At 31.5% G+C, this 25,807-nt stretch overlaps 1 protein-coding gene across 3 annotated transcripts in view; it reads right to left on the minus strand.

Annotated features, from left to right (window-relative positions):
- Positions 1-263: 263 nt before the first annotated feature.
- Positions 264-25,807, minus strand: part of LOC129224209 (activated RNA polymerase II transcriptional coactivator p15-like) — a 42,356-nt gene continuing 16,812 nt past the window's right edge. For all 3 annotated transcript variants that reach the window (XM_054858629.1, XM_054858630.1, XM_054858628.1), the window contains exons 2-5: positions 17,742-17,807; positions 12,329-12,412; positions 2,939-3,044; positions 264-427 (exon numbers count right to left, since the gene is read on the minus strand). In XM_054858629.1, coding sequence (XP_054714604.1) covers positions 348-427; positions 2,939-3,044; positions 12,329-12,412; positions 17,742-17,801 — 330 coding nt within the window. In that variant the 5' untranslated portion in view covers positions 17,802-17,807 and the 3' untranslated portion in view covers positions 264-347. The remainder of the gene's footprint in view (positions 428-2,938; positions 3,045-12,328; positions 12,413-17,741; positions 17,808-25,807) is intronic.

Raw genomic sequence — 25,807 nt, forward strand, 5'->3', positions numbered from 1 at the left:
GCTATTTTTTTCTCGTTGTAAATATTTTGGATAATAAAATCGCATTTTTGGCAAAGTTGGGCTCTAAAATCGCGAATTTGGCCATTTTGTATCAGGTTGTAACTGAAAATTGGCAGAAAATTTTCACCCCTGCAACTGAGTATATTGTGCACTTAACAGGTACAGATACATACTTTGGAACTTTAAAGCTAATTCTTCGAAACTCTAACTTTTTTTTTTTTTTGCAAAAGTAAGAGAAATATTGGTTATAATAAGAACAAATCAGAATTTAAAGAAACTTTTATTCTTTTAAAAGATTATAATAACGAAACATACAAAAAGTTTTGAAGAGAAAATAATGAAGGGTTTTAAAATCTTTTCACAGCTTGATCAATGCTATCTATTTGTTCTTTTAATGCATTCCATTGTTCCATGTTCAAACAAATGCCTGAAATGAACAAAAATTTCAATTTAGAAATATAATCAAATTTAGTATGGTTTGATAATTAAATTGCTCTTAACTTTTTTCCATTGCAATTCAAAACTGAAACTTAGCAAGAAACTTAATATTTATTTTTTAAAAACATGTTTCATTTTAAAACTCAAGCTCATTGTTAATTAAAAGTTATATTACTGATTTGAAGATTGTAAGCAAAATCATTATAGAGAATCAAAAATGACAAAAACTTTACTTATTTAATTAAATATATATTAACTAATTATAATCTTCAATTTACACTGTCAGGGAATATCAATAGCATACCTAAATTTATTTTTCAAGAAAAACTTCATGACAGGATATGTATTTGATACTAAAATTAAAGAATAAATAAAAGAATTTTGGAGGAACAAGATCAGATTTTGTAGCATTAGATTTATCAACTCAAAATGTCAAAAATACTATTAACTGATCACTTTTTTTTTTAGACGATCACATAATTAATTTTAACTGTTTGTAAACAATTTAAATGCCAAGAGCTAGAAGATGAATAAAATTTTTAGGACCAGGAATAGCGTATATAGACTATGTAAACATAAGTATGGGGACCGTTGTAAAAATTCACATCTAAGAATTTCTTGAGAAATAAAACTGTCACTTTTGTCACATAAAAGGTATGCTTCAGCTGACATGTCAATAAAAATTAAATCATCCACACATTTAAGGGACCAGCAACAAACTGAAGAAAGCAAAAAAGATTTTTGGTTATCCTTAATTGTAAATAGCTGGGAACACGCTGTAATTTTAAGAAACTAGTTTATTGTAAGCAAAATTGAGAGAAGAAATTAGGCAGTATAGTAAAAGCTATTTGTACAGAACTGTATACTGCTAAATTCTCCTCCTCTCAATTTGAATTTTATTAGCTGTTTTAGAATTAACATAAACATCAAGATATTAAGATCAACTTCAATTTTTAGCCCACCCTTAACAGCGGAGGTGCGGTCTCACAGACTGCTCAAAAGTTCATCTAATCACACCTATTTCATTTTCAGACCGATTGAATGGTTTTCCCCCCAATAGCTTTCTGTTTTGTGACCTTGAACACCCCTCTTGCTTATCAGTATTTTTCGGCAAGTGCATCTGGTTTAAATTTTATTGCATTCTTTAGAAGTGGTCTGTGAGACCGCAGCTCCCCTTCAGTGTTACAATATTCGGCAGTAGTAGACATGGCTCTTAACGTCAGAGTCGCGGATATAGGTTCATTTATCTTCTTCGCAATATGCGGAAGAGATGCAAAATATTCTAGATGAGGTTAAGAGTTGTTTGAACTCTTGAACTGAAAAGGCTGAATTACTCCTCAAAATACAACGCAAAATACTACTAGTCAAAGGGCTGTCAAAATTTTCCCATAACATGATATAACCACTTTTTTGGTACTAAAATGTCCTGTATGTATTGAAGACGTTAAGTGAAATCATTAATAAACAGATTAATTTTTGTTTCGAGTAGGTTAGTTATTTACTGCAGCATATGATTTCTATCGAAATATCTTTAGGCACTTGTTAAATATCTTTGGAAAAGGTATATTTTAATTCAAAATTGAAAAATATTTTTTTCCTGAGCTAATGAAAGTTCAAAGAACATCTAAAAAAAATTACAGGAATTTATCTTAATAATACGATTTTTAAAAAATTTGTAAACAGAGCAGTCTCTGAGACCTCATGTCTCCTGTTACGTCCTGTTTTTTCACCTCCCCTGTTACAGGTTAAGTGTTGTAATCAAGAAATTGCATACTTATCTTATTTCCTACTTTTTAGTGCAAACCAACTTTTAGAAATAATCTTTAAAATAAAATATAAAAAATGTTTTTTAATTCTAAAGTTTTATTATTTGAGGTGAGATTTCTTGAAAAACATATTGTTACCTATTCTTCTTTGAAAAAAAAATGTTCACTTTTGTTTCAATATAAATTTTATTGCACATAAAGAAAGAATAGCTGATATTTACTAATAATCTTTTTCCAATACTGTTGAGTGTTATGCTCAAATTTAAAAGAACTTTTGAACAAATATAGTAAAAAAAAAAAAGATTTTAAAAATGCCCACATATCTACTTAAGTTCAGCGATGAAATTAACAGAGAAAGTAAACTGAGAAATAGTCTTTAAAAATTTGTTAGTGTTATTGACACAACCTTACTTTATTGTATGAAATTAAGAAATTTTACAACAGCTTATTATTTTGTTTTTCAGACTTTAATCTTTTTTTTTTTTTTTAATTTTAAAAAAGATAGAAACTCTGACTTTTGAGATACTACTATACGTAGAAATTTGAATTTATTTTTTTTTTTTAACTGTGAAATTTTCTAATTTTTATCATTTCTTACAGCTTTTACAAGGTTGCTTTCCATTTTTGTTGAAAAATATCAGTTTACTGACAAAATAATTAACACTAGTATGAACATGCTACATGTTATACCTGTCAACAAAATGCTAAACAATAAAGCAACTGAAGAGCTTTACCTTTTCTGCCTGGCTTAAGATCTCCATCTGAATCATAATACTCTCGAATATCTACCATAATTTTCCCTCTAAACTCTCTTACGTTGACATATCTCATTTTGGAGAGCTAAAATCAAATCATAAATGAAATCAAATACAGAAAATCAAAAAATTTAAACATGAAAAGAACATTTATGAACAAAAGCTTTGAAAACTTTTTAAGTCATGATACTTACAGCAATATGAGTGATGTTGTGTAATTTACTTACATTTTTGCACGATAGTTCATATTGAAGTTCTAATTTTTTTAGTAGTGTAAAAACTTTTTATGAAGAAAAAAAAAGTCTAAAAAGTTTTTTTGAAAGCAGGTGTGAAATTGAACTAAAAAAACTGATAAGTGCTACACGTCCATAGTAAAAAAGGTATTTAACAGATGCCTTATTAAAAAAAATCTAAGGAAACTTGTTCTCTTCCCCACTTAGCCGTATTGCTTGCCGCTGCACATTCTGCTCAGCTTAAACTTTGAGCACAATGGCGGTGGGGGGGGGGGGGGGATTCAGGTTTGAATGGTTGGAAGAATGCTGAAATTACTTAGATCTCCTACTAAAAATGGGCAGGAGACTCCTGCTCACAGAAAACTTAAGAATGTTTTATGAAAATGAACAATAGCAATTTTGACAAAGTTGTGAGAAAAAACAACAAACAAAACTTTTACTACCTCAAAATATACAACAGTCTGTAGCAGTTGATTTTCTCTCTTAAAAATTGTGATCTCTTGCAAGTATAATGCTTTGAGGGAAGCCCACCGTGCACCACATAGCAACCACCTCCATAGGTGGGGGGGGGGGGGGGGGGGAATTGCTACGAGTTTTTTTTTTTAACGAATAAACATTCAAACTTCGGTCTTTTTTGCAACTTAAACGGTCATGCGTAAGTTCGAATAGTACTCGACTTGGACCAAATAAAGAGGAACAAAAAAAATTTTTTTTTGACAAATTGATCCATAGTTACTGAGGGGGGATTTTTTTTATGCCAATCAAAATAATGAAAATAATACCCTGTAAAATTCCCTCCCCCCCCCGAAAGTCATCATTTTTTTTTAGTTTAATAACCGATACATTACCCCTGGGGTACACCACGTTCGTCCCAACATAGCTGGGGGAGAAATTCGCTATGTGTTTTTTCTTATTCATTTAATGTTATGTAATTTTTAGCCATTTAACTCATCTTTTTTGACCTTTCATCCACCCACGCAGCCGTGTGACCCAAAATCAGTGGGGGGGGGGGGGGATTAGAGCCAAAGTTTTTTAATTACATTTTTCTATTTTTTTAACCGGCCGCCAACCAAGGTCGAGGACTGCTGATGGCCTTTAAAAAAAGTGAGAAAGGTGACCAATTTGAAAACAAAGGTGACTAAAAGGTGACAAAAAAGTAACTAAAAGGTGACCAAAAGCAATTTGTTAAGAACTCAAAAAACAGAAAAGGATTATCCCTTTTTACTGACTTTTACCAAAATAGCCTATATATTTCTTGTAAAGATTTCTTGACAATTTTGGAAATGAATATTATAGGGCTAGAAGTAGTAAAATAAAAGTTTTAAGACATTTTCAAAAAACTTTCAGTGTAAACTCTATGTAACCTTTTATTATACAGTAAAACCTGTAAAGTTGACCACCTTTGTAAGTTGATCACCTGCCTATGTTGACCACTTTTGTCGGGAACAGAATTGAATCTATCTTACATAATGAAGGAAAACCTCTGTAACTTGACCACCTCTCTATCTTGACCACCTGTCTATCTTGACCACTAATGTACACCAAATTTGGTTCGGAGTATTGTAAAAAACCCTTTGTAAGTTGACCACTTGGTTTATTTTTTTAAATTTAATCAAGCAAATTATTTTTTATTATTATTATTTTTTTTTTATAGCTTTCCAAGAATAATTTTGACACTTTAGACCAGCATTTTACCAACTAAATAAAACAGCAGCATAAAGCTTATGCTGATCTTTATTCTCCGAACTTGTTTTTTATTGTTGTTCTATTTGAGATTGCTTTTTGTACTTTCTCTGTTCAATGGAACAGAAAACTGGTGTCAGTAGAAAAAGTACAAAGTATTTTCCTCCAGCAGCAATATTTTGAGGAAACACTGGAATTTCAACTGCCTTTATGAACCAGCAGAGTCCAGCTTGTTGCTCTTTGTGTAAAAGTTTTACATAAAATGGTTTCAAAAAGAAAATTAGTTGAACTTGAGATTGATAAAAAGTATGAAATATTAAAATTATATGAAAAGGTAGATTGTCGGAGTTAATTTGCTGACATATACGTTATTTCTAAAACTACAGTTTCTACTTTAGTAAAAAAATAGGTAAATTAGCCAAAATATTTGAAAAAATATTTTTAATTATTGTTTCAAAGTAATATTAAACAATAAAAGTCAAACGGAAAGAGTGAGTGCCAATTATTCCAGAAATGAATACATGGTCCATGGTGCAAGAAATTACAAAAAAAAAAAAAATCATTACCACCCTTTATAAGTTGACCACCAAAGTACTGCACCGCAAGTGGTCAACTTACACAGGTTTCACTGTATATATATATATATATATATATATATATATATATATATATATATATATATATATATATATATATATAAAATTAAGCAAACAGAATTACAAATATTAAACAAATTATAAATAACAAATGATGATAAAAAGGAAAAATGCAAACAGCTATTAAGTAGGAATAGAAAAAGAGTGAATCCAGAGCTCATCAGCCGTGGAGGATTCATTAATTATGGTCAAAAGACCAAAATTTTAACTATAAACTAGAAGAGAATTCTTAAGCTCCAGTACATGTAATATAGAGTAACAATGGGCAAACGCACCACTTGTTAAGCTAAAAACAATAAACTAGTTTATTGTTTTTAGCTTAACATGTTGATTAAATATATATATATATATATATATATATATATTTAATCAACATAATAAAGCTTGAAATTGTGAATGATGCATTTCTTGAACATAGAATTTATGTTATTCAATCACATTTTTAGTATTTTTTCCTCTTTTTTTTTAGCTTGTTGAAAAATTATCAGCATTCTTTCTTTTTTCTTAGTAAATACAAAGCATAAATATTAAATCGAAAGGCTTGACAGTAGAGAATAACTGAGAAAACCAATTTGAAAAATCAGACTTTAACAAAATGATAATTGTACTTACAATGCAAAAATAAAATGATGTTGAAGTATAAAACTGAAAATATCATTTCATATGCCTGAAAATGTTCATGATTTTTTTCTTTCTTGTTTTATTTATTTTCTATTTTTTTAGCAAGCTCTGAAAATATTCCATGACATGTCCATGGGAGGTAAAAAATGTAGTGTTAAATCAAGTTATTAATAATTACAAATACAAAAGTGACGACCAGCAACAGGCTCTGGGCCCAGCTAGACTGGTTCCTTGTCAATTTACAATCCCCAACTTATCAGGCTTAGGAATAAAAAATAATGCCGAAAAAGCAGGAATACTGTCATGGTCTCTTCTGATTTGATAAAAATAGGGGTGATAAAGATAACGATGTGAGGGTACTTTTGTTTTTTTTTCAATCAGGACTCATTTGTTAGATGCGTTGGTTGACTGTTTTTTTTTATTTCTTTTCTTTTTTTTAAACATAAATTTATTTCTTATTGAATCTAGGAAAATAATATCACATTTATCAAAAATACTGTCGTAGTGCATTTTGTTTCAAATAGGTTTACAGCAGTTTTTTTGTTCCAATTCAATAAATAAATAAACACTAACCGCCACTTATAAAATCTCTGGATTATAAAATCAGCAGCTTTTTAAAATGAATGTGGAAGAACCAAATCATTACATTACCAAACCATGTTAAAACCGTACTTCAATAAAATCGATCTTGCCGTTACATAAAATAAAGCTTTTAGCTAGCATCTGCTTCTAAAAGCTTTATTTTTTACTGGAACTAGCCATATAAAGCATTGAAACCTACAGGGGTCTGTCCAGGATTTTTCACAGGGTCCGTTTTTTGTGAAAAATCAAATAATTTTGTGAAAAATTAATTAATTTTGGAAAAAATCAAAAAATTTCGCCAAAAAAAAAATTTTTTTTTTTGTTAAAACGAAATTTTAGAACTTAGAGATGGCACAAACTGCATCATTTAAACTTAAAGTTGAGTGTTTTCCTCTTCTATGTCGAGAAAATCATTCTAGATTTTTTTTCTGACATTTTGCAGGGGGGGGGGGGGTCATCGCTCTTTCAAGTATCAATATTTATCTACCATTCTACACTATGTTAAATTATACTAGATATATTTCTGTACAATATTTAAAATAATTGTAACAAAAATATAAATAAGTAAAATAAAATTCAGAATAGGGTTCAGCATTCAACTTTTTGACCCAAGACACTCTTAAAAAGCACAGAATTTCGTTTAAAACTTATAAATTCGGTGATTTTAACAAAAATAAAAAGATATTTCAATTGTTTACCTCTTAACAAAGCGTAATAATCATCAAAAAATCGAAAAGTCGGATTCCCATATCGGATGCAAAGAGATCGCGATTCTCAAAGTGAAAGCATCAAAAGTATAAAAACGGCTTGTAAAAGAAATATTTTTGTTAAAATTATTTTAAAATTGCATTTTAGAGTCCTATGATAACCATTTCATTAATATCTGTGGACACAGTTGACCCAAAAAATAAAATAAAATAAACCATCTATTCAGCATTTTCATTTTTGACTCATAACAGAAAATGGAATTTTGCTTTAAAAACTTGAAATGAGAGTTCTAACAGAAATAAAGAGACTTTTCATTTATTTGAATCCTAATAAAGCGAAGTTAGCTTGAAAAAAGAACAAAATATGATTCTCATATCGGATGTTAAAAGATTGCATATTTCAAAATGTAGACATCTAAAGAAAAAACAAACGGTAATTAAAAGAGTTTATTTAAAGTTAATCATCCTTGTTAGCATCGAAAAATCAAAACCCATATAATTTTCTCCCAAAATAACAATTAAACATCGCACCGCACCGTAAAAACGCAAATATTGACAAGCTGGCAAAATGATGAGAATATTTTCTAATCGAGTCATTATAAAGGTTCTACGCCAGACGCTAAGTGGTGATAATTTTGAAGTTAATAATCCTATCTGGAGCGATCATTTTTTCCTCACCCTTACTATCCCTTTGCAGTTCTAAGTTCATTTCGCAGATATATATTATTATTGTTTGTTAAATCATGAGCGTAGAAAAGTGCTTACCAATGCCTTTTCAGAAAAGTTTACAACAACACCGCTGCTAATTAGCTGTGATAAAACAAACAACCATTATAAAATACACCTCCAGCTCAGTTATGCCAGCTCAGTTATTCCATCAGGAGCTTTAGGGCGGTAACTTACTACAAAACAACCATTATATTTATTTGGCAGTAGCAATTATCGCTTGCAGGAGCATCGCTAGAGTGCCGATTTTTTTTTTTTTTTCAAAATTAGCCGATTTTGTATAAGCTGATTCCTCTAATTTGACTTTAAAAAAGTTTCCAAAAATTATTGGTTTATACACAGAAATATGCGTTATTTTGCTTTCAGATTTGCTCTTTCAATAAACAATTTGTGACAGATTTGATCTTGTTTATCAGAATTTTGTGAAGGGTCCGTTTTGTTTGATCGGGATTTTGTGAAAGGTTCGTTTTGTTTGATCGGGATTTTGTGAAAGGTCCGTTTTGGTTGATCGGATTTTTGTGAAGGGTCCGTTAACGGACCCAAATATCCTCTGGCCAGACCCCTGACCTACTAAAAAAAATTTTGGAGATTCTCTGAGACACACCAAAAAAGGAAACGTTAGGAAATGTTTACACAGACCAAGTTCACTTCACACTTGCGCAGCAAAAATAAAACCCAAACTAACCATTTCTGTGCAAACACAAAGTGAAACTATAAACACAAACCAAAACTTTTCACTATTCTGCGCTCAAAGAAGACATCGAGGCACGCCTCCTTAACCCATCACCCCTTTTTCAAATCGAATCGCTTGTGGCTGTCGCGACTTTCGAAGTCAGTAAAAGTAAAACAAGCAAGTAACACACCTGGCTAGAGATGAGAGTGAGATTCAGAGACTTCAGATGACGTCATTTGATAAACACAGAAGACAACTTGCATTCGATGACCGCTCACTCAACAAAGTGTGTAGAAACAAATTGCACAGCTGAACTTTAGTCGAACAGCACTCTATGGCCAGAAACACGATAGGAAACAAAATGGCGTTTAGACGAGACTTGCGGAAAATGCATCTGACGGTCGAAGGGGGATAGAAAGACTGGTTCTGCTCATAGGGTGCAATTGCAAGCAATAAAAAAAAAATCCTGGATTTTCCGGTACCATAGCTATTTTTCTTAAACAACAACAAGGTGGGGGGGGGGGGACATATTTAATGCTACTTTTTAAATTAATTTCACTGTTAAAGCTATCATTCAGATACTTTTCAAGGATTTAATTATTAAAAAAAAAAAAAAAAAACCTAAGACATTTCAAGAAAGGTGACAAAAGTTGCAAAAGGTGACTATAAGTAACCTAATTTTCAAAAGCTGACTAAAGGTGAGAAAGGTGACTGACTCCTCGGCCTGCCAACCATAAAAGAGATGAATCGTGTTTTGGGGGCTCAGCTCTTGGTCTATTTGGTTTGATTATCCTAAAAACAATATTTTCATCTCTGCCCACACTCATTTTTAATGGCAAATGAAATTCAGATCCTGTAGCAAAATAAAAAATTAAAACTTAGGAAAATTTAATCTTTTGGATAATTTGGAGAAAATTACGCTTAATAACCCAGGGGAAAAGATAAGATTCTGCAAATATAATTCCTTATCAATTTCAAAATATTACATGCAATTTAACTAAATGATCAAAAGCAGCAGGCGCTATTTTGCAATTTATAGGTTTGTTGCTGCAAAAAAAAAAAAAAGGTAGCTTTAAATTTCCATTTTTAAAAGGTCTGCATCAAACCTTAAAATACCACATTACTTTTTTTTTTAATTTAAATGAATTCCCTTGTATCACTGTATACTTAGGAGCAGATATGAGGAGCTATTAAAATATGAAAAGAAAAAAGTGGATTGGTGTTTCTAGCTGTAATGCATACCTTTTAAAAACTTTGAAAATGAAGCAACCTTTTTTTTTTGCAGCAAATCCTTCAATTGGCAATTGTAGTCTGATAAGAAAATTCATGTAACAATAAACAAACAAACAAAAAAAATCATTATTATTAAAACTAAATTTTTTTAAATGTCTTATATTGCATAAACAGGGCCAATGAGATGCCCTGTCAAACTTGTTCAGAACTACAGGTCCAACCCTTTAGAGGCCCTGTGCCAGTGGCGGCTCATGGGAGCAGAGAGGGCCTAGGCCCCTCACTTTTTTCAGACAATTTACAGCTTTTTATTTTCCTTTTTTTTTCTTTTGTGCGTACATGCTTGAAATTATTTTTTAAAAAATTGTACCATATTTTCTTGCCTATAATCCGCGGATTATCTGTTAAAAAAGTGTAAAATTAATGAGGTGCATATTAGATAAGCAGCCATGGATTATCTTTTTTTTCTTTAACACCAACGCATTGAACCTCAATATTTACAGCGGGATTCGCCAAGACCGTTACCCTGCCTGCATGTTGTTTATTTTATATAGTTTGAATGTTCTTACATGGTTCAATCTATGTAAAAACAAACAACATACAGTAGAGGAAGACGCCTTCATTTGCACAAGATTAGCCCTCTTGTTCCTTTCTTGACTTTTCTTTTAAAAAGAAGTCTTTGAATTAAAAATTCTCAATAGTTACAGCTAATTGGTCAGAGTTACTCCCCCCCCCCCCTCCAGCCAAAAACATTACGAAACATCAACTTTCATTTCCAGATCTTCAATTTTGCAAAATTTCCAGGGAAAGCCTATGAATACCTTACAACATTGCTTAAAACTGTTCGGAAACCGCTTAAAATTGCATTTTTTGGATCTTCAGTTTCGAAAGATTGCTGTCCCCAATGTCACCAAATATGGTTCTACTATCGCGTCATTAAGACTTAATTTTCAGAAAATATTCGGGCAAATGCCCCTGAACCGCCGTTCTTTAATATCATAAAAAAATAGGTTTTTAAACAGACGCTTAAAAAAAAAAAAATAAGTAGGATAGTCTCTTAACCCTCCTTATAATATCATAAAATATTGTGCTGTTTAGCATAGCTAGGGAGAGGCTGAGGGAGCGGTTCGCCCCAGGCAGCACTTTTCTAGGGGCGGCAAATTTACCCATTTGATGTGGAAAAAAAACGTATTTTCCATTATGGTTTTCTAATTTGTAACTGCAGGCAAAAAGAAAATCTTCGAAATGTAAGGCTTTTTTATCACTTCCGGATTAAAATTTCTTTGATACAAAACAAGAATTTTTCTTGATAGCTTATCAGTAAATTCCATGGTTTTCTCTGAGGGGACGGCAGCGTACAGTCATGGGACCAACATTTTTTTAGACTGCAGAAGTTAACTTCAAGAGGAAGAACACAATGAATTTTTCCAATTTTCGTTAAAAGAAAAAGTTAAGAATGGATTTTGAGAGTTTCTTGAAAACCTCCTCATGAAACAAAAACTTCTTTTAAAAAAAAGGGGGGCGGGGGGTTGCGAGTGACCCTTGATCTGGCCCCTCTCACTTTTTCAAGGCACGAGCCGCCACTGCCCTGCCCGGAACCAGAGTAATGAAGGTATTATAAGCTTGGGGGCGGGGGACTGGCGACCAATCTGATAAGGGTCCTTGCCTCTCAGCAGCCCTGTACAAAAATATGTATTCTGCCAGGGGGAGGTAAAGCACACTATCCGCAAATTTTTCATTTCTTTGCATCTTTGTTTTCATCTATTGCACTTCAACTTTATTGTACAAGCTTGCCTATTTGGTTTCTGCTGAAAATAAAGCAAGAAAAAAATTCAATTTCAACATTTTGTTATTGCTAAATTGAATCCAAAATGCATTTCTTCAAATATCTCAAAAACTCATTCCTGCAGCTAGCACTTGACCTTCCCACGACAATATTACTTGTTCCATAGGTTTTATTTATTGTACATTATAACAAATAAAATTATATAGGTTGTTAAAAAAACAAGAGGCATTTGGCACTTTAAATCATCTTTGCCATTCCAGATCTACAAACTGAAAAACTTTCTTTTACTGAATTAAGTAAAAAATATTATTATTATGTAATGTAGACTAGGATTATATATTATTTCTTTAAAAACTACTTTCATCATAGACCTTATTCATAAAAATGGGTCATTTCTGGTTTTTATAAATGATGACTATGATAAAAATAGCTCAAAATTGAAAAATTTTTGGCCAAATGATGAATAACAAACCTTAAACATGTTCGAATCTTCATCATTTCCACCAGACGAGGAAGCCTTATCACTGCCCTTTTGCTTTTTCTTTGCTGGTGTACGCTACAAAGAGTTTTTATTAAAAAACGAAATAAAAAATCAGCAACTGAAATATTTGAAGTATCCTAGAGGAGAAATACCTTTATCATAGCAAGTTTAAAAATAAAAAAAAAAGAGTTCAATACTGAATTCATCAAATAAAAGTTATAGCACTTTTCAAAAAGAAAAAAATCAAAAGCTAAGAAAATACAAAAAGGTTATGAAAACATTACGAGATTGCATGAACAAATCAATTTCATATTTAGTGATGATACATTGGAGACTTTACTTTAGATCAACACATTCAATTTGATGCTGCTAAATATTTTTGGCTCAGAAAAAAAAAATTGGAACACCAAAATATTACATGAAATTCACCGCCAGTTCAGTCATTTCTAGCCGAGGACTGCAGTTTCGTGCTTATTAGCACTCATAGGAAATTGACTGAGCTGGAGATGGAAAACCTCTTAAGGAAGCCAAGAGTGCCAAACAAACTGGTAGTTAACATAGAATTAGCACAGACCAGACGAGTGACCGAAGCAATGGTTCGGTTCAACTGGAAGATGCAAGGCAAGGTATATTCAGTAAATTACTGCCCATTAGCAAAGGCTAAAACAGAAATACATGAAATTCACCACCAGCTCAGTCATTTCCAGTCGAGGACTGCAGTTTCGTGCTTATTACTGCAGTCCTCGGCTGGAAATGACTGAGCTGGCGGTGAATTTCATGTATTTCCGCTTTAGCCCTTGCTAATGGGCGGTAATTTACTGAATATAACAAAATATTAGTTTGAGAGTTTTTTTTGTCTTGAGGAGCAAATTACATTTGAGAAGAGGTAACAGAAGAATGTTTTTCACTTAATTTGGAAGCGCAACAACTTCACTTTGCGAAAGAAAGCTAACAAAGCAGTTGTCATTGACACCAAGTGTTTTTTCTTTTTTTTAATCCTAGTTGCAAAAATATTATGCTTAGGGATACTTTTAAAATAATTCCTGATACCCTAATCAGAGCTGTAGCATATTGAACAATAATCATAATACTGCAGAAAAAATTCTTTGCGAAGTAAAGGGATAACATAATTACATTTCTAATCGCAAACTATCACAACCTTAATCCATGTGCAGCTGCTCCCGCGATTTGAGCGGGGCATCATTTTTGTCCCCGACTACAGGTCGTTGGGGCTAAGAACATTTTCCCCTTATTTCAATATTATTTTCATTTGCTAGATGGCACTAGAGGGTTCAGGAATTTTTGTTCGCTTGCTTGATTTTTTCCCCTGCGTATTTCTGAGTATCTTTTGTAGTTTTGCTTTTTGTTTGTATTTTGCGCGATGAACATTCATTAAAGAGATAGATTTGCCAACAGTCAGTGGCATTATATGTGGGAATAAGAAGCAATGATTTTTTTTCCATATTTATATTTTCTAAAAAAAACTGACATTTTTCTTTCATTTATTCTGTTTTATTACAATATTTCAGCATTATTTTTCGAGATAAAATGATTAAAAAATATGTATATCTGAATATAGAAATAGTTTGAATTTTTTAACTTATAAAAACCCTGCCCGCTGAAACAGCAGGTGCCGTATTTTATATTTTCTTAAGCTTAAAAACGATTAAATTTCTAGTATTATTTTGAAGCAACTGATCAAGATGTGAAAAGGTATATAAAGAAAATATTTTTAAATCACCCAGTATTTCGTGACTGAAAAGTATAAGCCATACACAGAGGATTAAACCTTAGGAGGGAAATTGAATAATGATCAGACATAAAATTAAGATTGTTGTATTGGTTCTTTCCCAGAATTATTTACGGCTCATACATGATGACTGGGTGTGAAATCGTGGTCATTAAGCTAATACCTCTTACATATAATAGTCAACTCAAATAAAAAAATTTTAAAGACATAGGTTAATGGACAATCAGTTGATTTCTTTGAAATTAAATATAACTAAGACTAATAATAAGAAATGGATTTAGACCCAATATTTGACTCAAATAAAAGGGTTTATAATATATGCTGATAGCTCCCTCACAAAAAAAGTAGGAGAAATTTAAAATATTTTCAATAAAATCTACTCCAAAAAATAATTTTAAAAAAAAACTGACTAAAAAAGAACTTTCATCTTTACTAAATGACAAAATGAAAATATTTGTTCTATGTAACTTTACACACACATTAAAACTCGGAAGTGAAATATTCTACATTTAGACAGTGCAAATGCAGCTAAAGTATTAAATGTATACTACTTACTATGAACCTGTTTAAAAGAAAAATTGTTGAAAGTTACAAAATTATTGAAAAAATAGAAATGGCAAATAATGTCGAAAAAATTCTTATCAATTCTGAGTTCCTCACTAAGATGAAAAGTATCAAAATGCATTTTTCGATAGTTATGAAAGTGGATACAATCGGATTTCAAAAAGCATAAACGCTGACGCTTCCTACGTCATTCTCGAGCCCTTTTCCCTCCCCATCCACAAACGAAGTTCCTTTCTTCTTTCTACCTAAGAAAGAACATGTGAGTCAGCAAAAATCCTGACGGGAAGATCCCAATCGATCGCTTGAAAATGCTTGGCGGCCTAGAAATGAAAAACATATAAAAAGCAGAAAATCGCAGATCCGCAGAAGATTTTCCTCCCTGTATGCATATAAGAAGCACTATCTTATACTGTATTTGTAACCTGGACAATTGAATCAAATTGAACATCCCAACTCAGTTCAATAGGAGCCATAGGCAGCTCTATACTAGTAGATGATAAATTTAATAGCAATATAAAATTCAAGAAGAAAGAACAAAAATTTGAAAAAAATCCCAATTGCTTGTTTTGTGAGATGTCGGGGTGCTAGTGCTGCTTTTTTAGGCAATTTTTTCCAGCAGCACTCATGAAACATCTCATGGTTTTTCCCTACCCTTGGGGAGTAACCCCGATGAGGCCCCAGGGTATTTTGGGATTTTTTCAAATTTTCGTTCTTTCAAATTTTGTTCTTTCTTGTTCAATTTTATATTGCTATCAAATAAATAAATAAATAAATAAATATATATATATATATATATATATATATAAACATCCATAAAACAACAAGCAGATAAAGTTACAACAAAGATAAATGAAAGAGATGAAGCCAGTACTCTTCAGCAGTGGAAACTTCATCCTATGGTCGAAAGACCAAAAATTATACTAAAACAAAACGTAGGATGTCCTGTTCCGAGAATGTTGCATTTAGGATTACATTGGGCAAAATGCACCACATGTGAAAAATGAATGCAGATTTTATGAAACTAAGACCTAAAACTAAGCACTGGGGTTTCATCTCTGACATTTAAAAAACTCTGCAGAATCTTTAAGACAAATTTTTTTCGACTGGAAGGAGTTTGGAATGGGCTTCTAGTGTACAATATAAACACACAGTATGTGCATACAAAGCACAATACAATCTTATTGCGTTAAAAATTGTGACATTATATATGTTTTAGTGTCTTTCAGATTAAAACAGGGGCAGAGTAGTTCCAGATATGAAGGTGCTTAAATTCAAGTAAAAGGACACTTTTTAAAAGAAATTTTGTATCAGAAAAAGGTGCTTCTCTCTTTTTGCTACACTATAGCATACAAAATCAAACTATTTTTTAATAGCAATTTTTTTCTTACATTGCTATCATAATTTTGTTATTTTTTAAAAGCTTTTTTAATCTTTTAGGAAATTTTATAGTTCAGGGAAAAAAATTTGCTTATGGTGTAGTTCTTTTAAAACTTTAAAGAGTTAGAAAAATGTAACAAGAAGTTTCGTCCATGAACTAAACGAGCCTACTTTCCTCTATACCAATATCGACTTTCTAGTATCTGATCAATATTTTGAAAATTGGCTAAAAGCAAATTATTTCAAGTGCAACTTTTTAACCAGATTTCTAGAAATAAAATATGTCTCCCTCATCTCCAGAAATAGATGCACAAAAAATTAAAAAACATATAAAGTAGTAGCACCTTTTAAACAAAGCAGCTAATATAATTTTTCCATTTAAAATAATCTTTAATTGCTTTTAAAACAGAAAAAATAATGAAAAATAATGCTTATTAAAATAAATACAATATGTCAAGAGAAAAAAAAATAGTTCTTCCCCTGTTGCCCAAAAAATAATTAAAAAATAAATGTACTTTCAAAATAAATAAAAAACAAGATGTCAACTTAAAGAAATAATTTTCATTATCAGTTTTTAAAAAGTCTGTTTATTTCTTTATTATAGAAACAAAGGACTTCAAATTTGGCTGCAGAGCCAGAGTATCTCATTTTGGGGTAAAAAAGTCAGATTTGATAGTCGAAGGTTTTTAACTTAAAGACTGGAAGTCAGAATTGATTATTTTCCATTAATGTACGCAACTCTGCCATTATTTGCGGAGTCAGAGTCAGATTTATTTTAGAATAAATGAGTCAGAGTGTAAAACTTTAAATCTCCAAGAGTCAGAATCAGTCATTTCCTCTCTGTCTAAATTTTTGCCAAAGCTTGAGTCAGAGTCTGTCTCATTATCGGGCACGAAAGTCAGATTTGGAGTTGACTGTCATCTTAAAATTCTAGGAGTCAAGAGTTGGGGAGTCTTTCATCATGATGAGCTATTTCCAATATAATTTGTTTGAAGAAAATCTGTCTACAAGTTCGGAATCTATATTGACTTTCAGTTTCCCCGTAGGCGCTAAAGGGATTTGAACTGTTCAAAATTGAATGGAAAATTTTTCAAATCAGAAAGATATTTTCTATACATGTTCTTCAAAACTTATTAATATGAACTTTGTTTAAAGCAAATTCGCCTAAGTTCCGAATTAATATTTGCCTTAAATTTCCCCGTAGGAGCCAATGTTTAAGTTTTTTAAATTTCACTAAAAATTGTTCAATCAAAAAATTAAATATGGGAGTGAGATGTCCTTGCCGAGATCTTTCAAACAAAAAACATTTGTTCGACTTGGACTATTCATTCAAAAGTTATTGGGGGGGAAGGACAATTGACGGACCAACAGATGTTATTTGATTTATTTGACTTTATATATATATATATATATATATATATATATTTTAAGATGTATTAAGCCTTCTTTCATGCTTCTTTCTTCTTTTTCTGGGAAAGTAGCCTGAAAAAGGAGGACAGAGCACATCAAACATTAACTTAAATGAAGCAGGGTGCTGCTGCCTCCTAAAAATGCCTGGGGGATACATTATGTTTAATTTAACATTTTACCACAAATCGTTGCATCAGAGCAACAGTAGGATATCTTAGTGTTATTCTGGGATTAGATGTCTTAGTTTTGCTGAGGCGACAATATCAAAAATAAATTTAAATAATTAAAGTTTATAAATCTCACATCATCTGGTCCAGAATCAGAGTCACTGTCTTCAAGCTTAGATTTCTTCTTGCTAGACATATTAACCTAAGAAAAACAAGAATATACTCATTTAAGAATTGCACGTTCAAAAGAAACATACAGTACAAGACCGATACAGCGCACACCTCAGGAGCAGAGCTTTTGCGATACATAAATCATTTCAAATTTTGAAACTAGTATTCAGAACATAGCTACATATTTCAGGGGTCTGTCCAGGATTTTTCACAAAGTCCGTTTTTTGTGAAAAATAAAATAATTTTGTGAAAAATCAATTATTTTTGTAAAAAATCAAAAAATTAAAAAAAAATTTTTTTTTTTCATTGTAAAAACGAAAGTTTCGACTCTTGAGATGGTGGAAACTGCATCATTAACACTTAAAGTTGAGTGTTTTCTCTTTTTCCTGTTGAGAATATTATTCTTGAGTGTTTTTCTAGTATTTGGGGAGAAGGGGGAGACATCGCTCCCTGGGAGATGGGCACCCCTCAAGTATCAATATTTATCTACCATTCTACATCATGTTAAATTATACTAGAAATGTTTTTTTGTATAGTATTTAAAATAACTAAGAAAAAAATTAGGCAGGGGTTCAGCATTTAACTTTTTAACCCAAGACACTGTTTAAGAGCACAGAGTTTCGTTCAAACTTTATAAACTCCGTGATTTTCACAAAAACAAAAAAATATTTTATTTGTTTACTTCTTAACTAAGCGTACTACACATCGAAAATTCGAAAAAACAGATTTCCACAGCGGATGCAAAGAGATTGCAATCCTCAAAGTGGAGGAATCAAAAGTATAAAAACGGCTTGTAAAATAAATATTTTTGATAAAATTACTTTTGAATTGCATTTTAGAGTCCTATGATAAACATATCATTAATATCTGGTCACAGTTGAAGCAAAAATAAATAAATAAATAAATAAAATAAAAAATAAACCATCGATTCAGCATTTAAATAATCGACTCATAAAAGAAAATGGAACCCTTTAAAAACTTGAAATAAGCTTTGTTACAAAAATAAAGAGACTTTTCATTTATTTGCATCCTAATAAAGCGAAGTAGAGACGTACCGAGCACTCGGTAACTACTCGGCCTACTCGGCCAATTTGCCGAGTACTCGATACTCGGCCAAATTTTGATCAGATACTCGGCCAATACCGAGTAGTTGCAAAAAATTGAATATTGTCCAAGACAGATATTAAAGTTTATAAAAAAACGCAATCACATATAATATTCTGCAATCATTTACAATTTAAATTTAAATTTTGAGAATAATGAAGTTTGTAATGCTTCAAGGGAATAAATCTTTATTTTAATGTCCCCAAAGTTAATAAAACTTATTTATTAAAAATTGTGCAAAAAAGTAAGTATAGAAAATATGGAATTTTTACATTAAAAATGTATTTTTTCTACAAACAAAAATTAGTTATGAGAAATATAAAAATACCTTTGCTTAAAAAATAAAAGGAAATAAAACAACGTTAAAAGCACAGTGCAGACACGTGTTTTGGCATTACAAGTAATTCCTTTTTCAATGCACAAAATGTGAGCTCGTTTAAAGGCATCCGACAAAAATCGGATTCTTTTGTAGAATGTCTTTACAGTCTTTAGCTAACATTTTATGCACTGAAAAAGACGTTCCTTGTAACGCAGAAACACGTGTCTGCAGCGTTCCTGCACATTCGTTTTATTTGCTTTTAAAAATTATTTATTTTTGGCGGACAAGAACTATAATAGATTGGTACAATTTGTTTTAATTCCAACTTGGTTAATCATACCTTTTATATTTATTTTTAATTTTTAATTTAAAAAATATTTTTTTTGTAAAATTTTTGTCAAATATATAGATATATATATATATATAAATAATTTTTTTTAAATAATGCATAATTAAATTTCAGCAGGAATGTAATTTTAAAAACTATTATATGGACAGGGAGGTCTATAGGGTCATTCCATATCAAATCAACCAATAAAAAATAAATTTTGAAGGTCAATGTTTTGGATTATGATTTTTTGTCTGTTTATTATACTCACCTCCAGGATGAAAAAACTGAAGTTTTAAATTTTTTCAACAATTCTTTGCAAAGTTATGCATTTTTTAAATTTTGAAGGAATCCAAAATTTTGCATTGATTAAAATCTTAAGAGGGCTATTATTAGAGTACTATTTGACTTAGAAGTCTACAATTGGTGCTGTTTTGTTCAGTCTTTTATAAGGTTTTCAAAAATATATAACAAAGCCCAGTTGCTAAAAAAAAAAAGTTTTATAATTTTTTTAATAAGTTTTTTTAATTTGTAAAAATTCAAAATAGAAATTTTTAATTTTTTTGAAAAAATATATGTTACTTAGCCTTTTGTTAGCAACATTTATTCAAAATTTCAAGATGGCATTCTTTTGGTATCATGCAGAAAAAAAATTTTCCTCTGTCAACAGTGCTTTAATCAGTCATTCCATGTCAAATCAACCAATAAAAAATAAATTTTTAAGGTCAATGTTTTAGAATGTAATGATTTATCTGTCTATGATACACACCTCCATGATGACAAATCTGAAGTTTCAAATTTTTTCAACAATTCTTTCCAAAGTTATAAATTTTTTTAACTCTGGAAGCATCATAAATTTTACATCATTTAGTAATCTTTAAAAGGCTATTATCAAAGAACTAATTGACTTAAAAGTTTAAAACTTGTGCTGTTTTGCTCAGTATTTTAGGAGGTTTTTAAAAATATGCAACAAAACCTAGCAACAACAAAAAAAAAAAAAAAAAAAAATCATTAAAATTTATTTTGTAAAAATTGAAAATCAAAATTTTTAATTTTCTTGGAAAAAAAAAACAGGGTACTTAGTCTTCTTTAAGCAACATAAATTCAAAATTTCATGATGGCATTTTTGTGGTATCATGGAGAAAAAAAATTTCTCTTTCAAACAGTTGCTTTAAGTTTATATGTAAAAAACATTTGTTCCAATGAAAAGTAGTTAAAGTTTAAACCGGGACTATTGCGTAGAAAAACAAGTACTTGGCAGTATTGCAAGCATATTAACAAGTTCAAACAATTTTTTCGGTGAAAAAATATTTATTATTGAATAAAAAATATAAATTTTATTTAAATTTGAAAACTTCAATTTAAAAGTTACTGAAGCTTTTTTAGCCATATTTTGAAACTCACTTTGCTACAATAGAACTCAATTTGTAAGTCCTAGTATAGATATAGTATATTCAGTTGCTTTTGCCATCTCCTCTTTCGAGACTTGGTATGTTCTGCTTGTAGCAGTGACAGGATGTAATTTGCACAGAACAAAATTTTTAGGAATTGTCAAAATGTCTGCTTTTCTTGGATAAATGAATGATGATGATGGTTCGCTAGGATGAAGGAAAGAAACCTGGATTTCTTCTTCTACCTGTTCTTTTGAAATTACATATCCTATCCACCATTTGCTGTCATAGGCACAAGCAATATAGCCCACAATTTCTTCAAACTGTACATCCCCATCATGAGGGCTCATGAACTCTGGATCCTCTGTACTAGAGCCTGGTTTTGGATCTTTGCTGAACTCACTCATAACATCATCAATTTCAGGGACTGAAGAATGTTTTTGCTTACTTAATTGTATGTGACAAGCAGTACAAATTTTCATTCCTTCTTCAATGCCATATGTTACTGTTGTCATCCAAATTTTGCAGTTCTTAGATCTTTTGTCACCCAATGTCCTTCCTTTTTAAATGGATTGCAGCAAAATATGCTCCATTGTTTATCCATTTTCAACTAAAAGTTGGCTCTTAACAAAAATATGCATAAATTTAACATTAAAATAACAATAAAACTTGGAAAAAAAAATTTCAAAGAAAGCAGGCAGTAAAATTTAGAATGTGCACTGTCTAAGAACATACAAAGTACTGAAGATTTCAATGCATCTGTAGTGGGAGAAAGCAGACGGGTTTCATATTACACCAGGAGAAAGCTTAAGGGCTCGTTGCAGCAGGCAGCTGATGAGTGGGAGTGGCTACTTAGGGGATGGGTAGCAGGGATGTAGGTGCTGAAGCATGACTCATGATGGTCAAGCCCTTCTACTGTATCAACCCATGGAGATAGGATTGAAAAAATGTTGATTGGAGACCTTTGCTTTACTGAATTATTTCAACACTTTCGATTACGGACCATTTGCCATCGATACGTAGACTATCTATTTTCAGTTAATAAAATTTAATTCTTGGCTATTTAAAAAAACCTGCATATATATACAGTTGGCTCTCTGTTTAACGATGCTCTATTTAACGACGGCTTTTCACGGACCTAAATGGTCCACTGTAGTATTAAAAGCATTCTATTTAAAGACGCTTTCTACTTAAGGGCGATTTTTTGTGGTCCCTTGAAAGTCTTTAAACAGAGAGCCAACTGTATATTATATATATATATTTCTGTATAAATAAACATATATATATATATATATATATATATATATTTCTGTATAAATAAACATATATATATATATATATATATATATGTATATAAAGGAATCAAGCCAAGGGTGCCAAAAACACCTCCTCAAATACTGTACAGCCCCCCCCCCCACACACACAGGGATGAAACCTCTTTAGAGAAAAATGCCCCTTAAACATCCCCTTAAAAATCTTAATGGAACAGTCTTTGCCATCCCTCCACCCCCTTTGGATGATCTAACTGATCAAGCTGTATGAATTGTTACATGAATAAAGATGTTGAAAGAGGAAATATTTTTTTTTCTTATGATACCACAATAATGCCATCATGAAATTTTGTGTAAATGTTGCTAAAGTAAGACTAAATAACATAAATTTTTTTCAAAAAAATACAAAATTTCGATTTTGAATTTTTTTAAATTAAAAAAAAAAATTTCAAAAAAATGTTTAAAAAAAGAAAAAGGTAGAACTAGGTCATGTCATATATTTTATAAAACCTTATTAAATACAGAATAAAACACTACCAGTTTTAACTCTTTGAGTCGAATAGTTTTTTAATTACGGCCGTTTAAAGAAAACGTGTCAGGAAAAATTTTCAACTTCGTCAAAACTTTAAAATATTATAACTCGAAAACAAATGAGTGAAAAAATTCAAAACTTGGTATATTTTCTCTGTTGTGGTAATACTCCATTGGAACAAAAAATGAGCAAAATCTAAAGACATGACGTTTTGACCATTGGTTGATTTGATATGGAATTACCCTATACAACTATTCCAATAAGTTCAAAATTCATCACATGTGTATCGGTGGTTCTTCTTAAAACATAATTGGTACTTGGTAACTCGGCCGAGTAGTGAAAGGCCGAATACTCGGTAACTCGGTACTCGGCCAAAGTGCTGCTCGGTACGTCTCTAAAGCGAAGTTAGCTTGAAAAAAAGAATAAAATATGATTCTCATATCGGATGTAAAAAGATTTCGTTTTTCAAAATGTAGGCATCTATAGAAAAAAATAACAGCAAATAAAAGTTTATTTAAAGTTAATTATCCTTTTTAGCATCGAAAAACCAAACCCATATAACTTTCTCCCAAAATAACAGTTTAACATCGCACCACCAGACACTAAGTGGCGATAAGTTTGAATTTTGTAACCCTATCTGAAGCGATGATCACGATGATCACATCCGTCCCACCCATACTATCCTTTGCAGTTCTAAATTCATTTCTCCTTTGCAGTTCTAAATTCATTTCGCTGTATATTATTGATGATTAAATCATGAGTGGGGAGAAAAGTGCTTACTACGCCTATTCAGAGAATGTTGACGCTTTTCCAAAGAAGTTTACAACAACACCGCTGCATAAAACAAACAAGCAAAATTATAAACCAAACTGACTTTTAGCTGTTAATTTCTTTCAGAGAAACCAAGGACAGGCATTATATTTATTTGGCGGTAGTAATTATTTATGGCTTGCAGGAGCATCACAAGAGTGCCGATTTTTTTCTTTTGCAAAATTAGCTGATTTTGTATAAGTTGATTCCTTTAATTTAACTTTAAATATGCTGTATTATTTTAATTTGAGATTTGCTCTTTCAATAAACAATTTGTGAAAGATCCGTTTTTGTCTACCAGAATTTTGTGAAGGGTTCGGTTTGGTTGATCGGATTTTTGTGAAAGGTCCGTTTTGGTTGATCGGATTTTTGTGAAGGGTCCGTTAACGGACCCAAATTTGCTCTGGCCAGACCCCTGTATTTGCACTTCAAAATAAGTTAACGTTAAAGCACTAATTACAATACAACCCTAACTTATTAATGTGAAAGTGACTTTGTTACCTTTCAAACTTTAACTACTTAAACGATCATCATAAATTTTGTACACATTATCAGGGATGACGGGGTGAACATTGGGTACTTCTCATTTAAAAAAACAGTATTCCATGATTTTTATTCAGTTTTAAAGAAAATCATAAATTTGAGAGTATTTCATCTAAAAAAAAGGTCATATTGTCCAATTTTTGCAGCATGTCAAAGCCCTTAAAAAGCTGCACAGATAGCTGTTGAAAAGTTGCAGATGAACTTTACCCGAAGTTCGAGGGATAATTAGAACCCTTAATTCATCATTTTAAGTTATTTTTCATTTTAAATTATGCTTAGCTTGATTTGACTAAAATCCATTTTACGTTTCAAAAATTACATTTGAAAAAGTCTTTAAATGCCTTTTTCATTAATTAAGTACGGATGATTTTGATAATTTTTGACCAACCCTCTCCCCCATCTAAGAGTATGTAAGATCTTTCAAACCCCTCCTTCCATTCTTACGTAAGATTCCATTTCGTTTTTCAAAACCATGAAATGTTGTTAGAAAAGGATCAGCTACACTAAAACTCTTAGTTTGATGTAAATCAAAGATTTTAATTTTTCAATTATTTCATACTTGTGGTACCCGCACGGCTTTGCCCATAGTAGAAAATTAAAAAGTCATTTGATTCGCCTGTATATTTAAAATAAATAGATGATGAATTTCTCGCTATTTTGCTTTGTTAATTTGCTCGCCAGGGATAGCAGGCGAACCCTGTCGTACGCAGCCTTACCTCTGTGTAGGGGGCTACACAGGGGCTAGACCCCATCTTTTCCCCTTAGTTCCCAGGTTTATTTATGGATGATAATATAAATAACCTTTCTCCCCCCTGCGGGGGGCGTCAGAACGTATTGTTAAGCACAGCTAAGTTTTTTCTTATTAAACGCAACGATCCAAACCTCAATTTAAGCAAAGTTTCCCCCTTTTTGATAAATAAAGCGCTCACTCATTTAATAGGAGAATATCAATCTGTTAAAAAACTACGCAGCGGTGAACTTCTAGTCGAAATTAAAGACACAAAACAAATTAAATCTATAATGGCAATCACACAAATTGGTTCATATCTTGTTACAACTTCAGAACATAAAACTCTTAATTTTTCACGGGGAATAATTTCTGAACCTGACCTTCTCTTTACACCTGAGGAGGAAATCTTGGAGGGAATGAAGGATCAAAACGTAAGTTCAGTAAAAAGGATCACCATCAAACGGAACGGCGAAAAAATAAACACCAAACATGTCATTCTGACATTCAACACACCTGTCCTCCCACAATGTGTTAAAGCCGGCTATCTCTCTTGCCCAGTTCGCCCCTATATTCCAAATCCGCTCCGGTGTTTCAAATGCCAGCGGTTTGGACATTCGAAGTTTGCGTGCCGTGGTACTGACACCTGTGCCAGGTGTGCAGAGCCCGGACACAACAGTAATACATGTATCAAGACCTACAAATGCGTAAACTGCAAAGGGGACCATCCTTCATACTCCAGATCATGCTCAAAATGGCACACAGCAAAAGAAATTCAGATAATTAAAACACAAAAAATATCTTATCCAAATGCAAGAAAACTAGTTGAATCCCGCACACCAACAGGTCTTTCATATACTTCAGCCGTTAAAAAGGTACTGAAGTCTGTAAGCACACAAACAGATACCCAAACAGATGCTTCTACTAATGCCAAAACTGTCAACACAACCAAATCAAATAAACAAAATAGCCCCAAATCTTCTTTTAAGGAAACTAATCAAAATCA

The sequence above is a fragment of the Uloborus diversus genome, chromosome 6 (assembly GCF_026930045.1).
Source record: "Uloborus diversus isolate 005 chromosome 6, Udiv.v.3.1, whole genome shotgun sequence".
Taxonomy (NCBI): Eukaryota; Metazoa; Arthropoda; class Arachnida; order Araneae; family Uloboridae; genus Uloborus; species Uloborus diversus.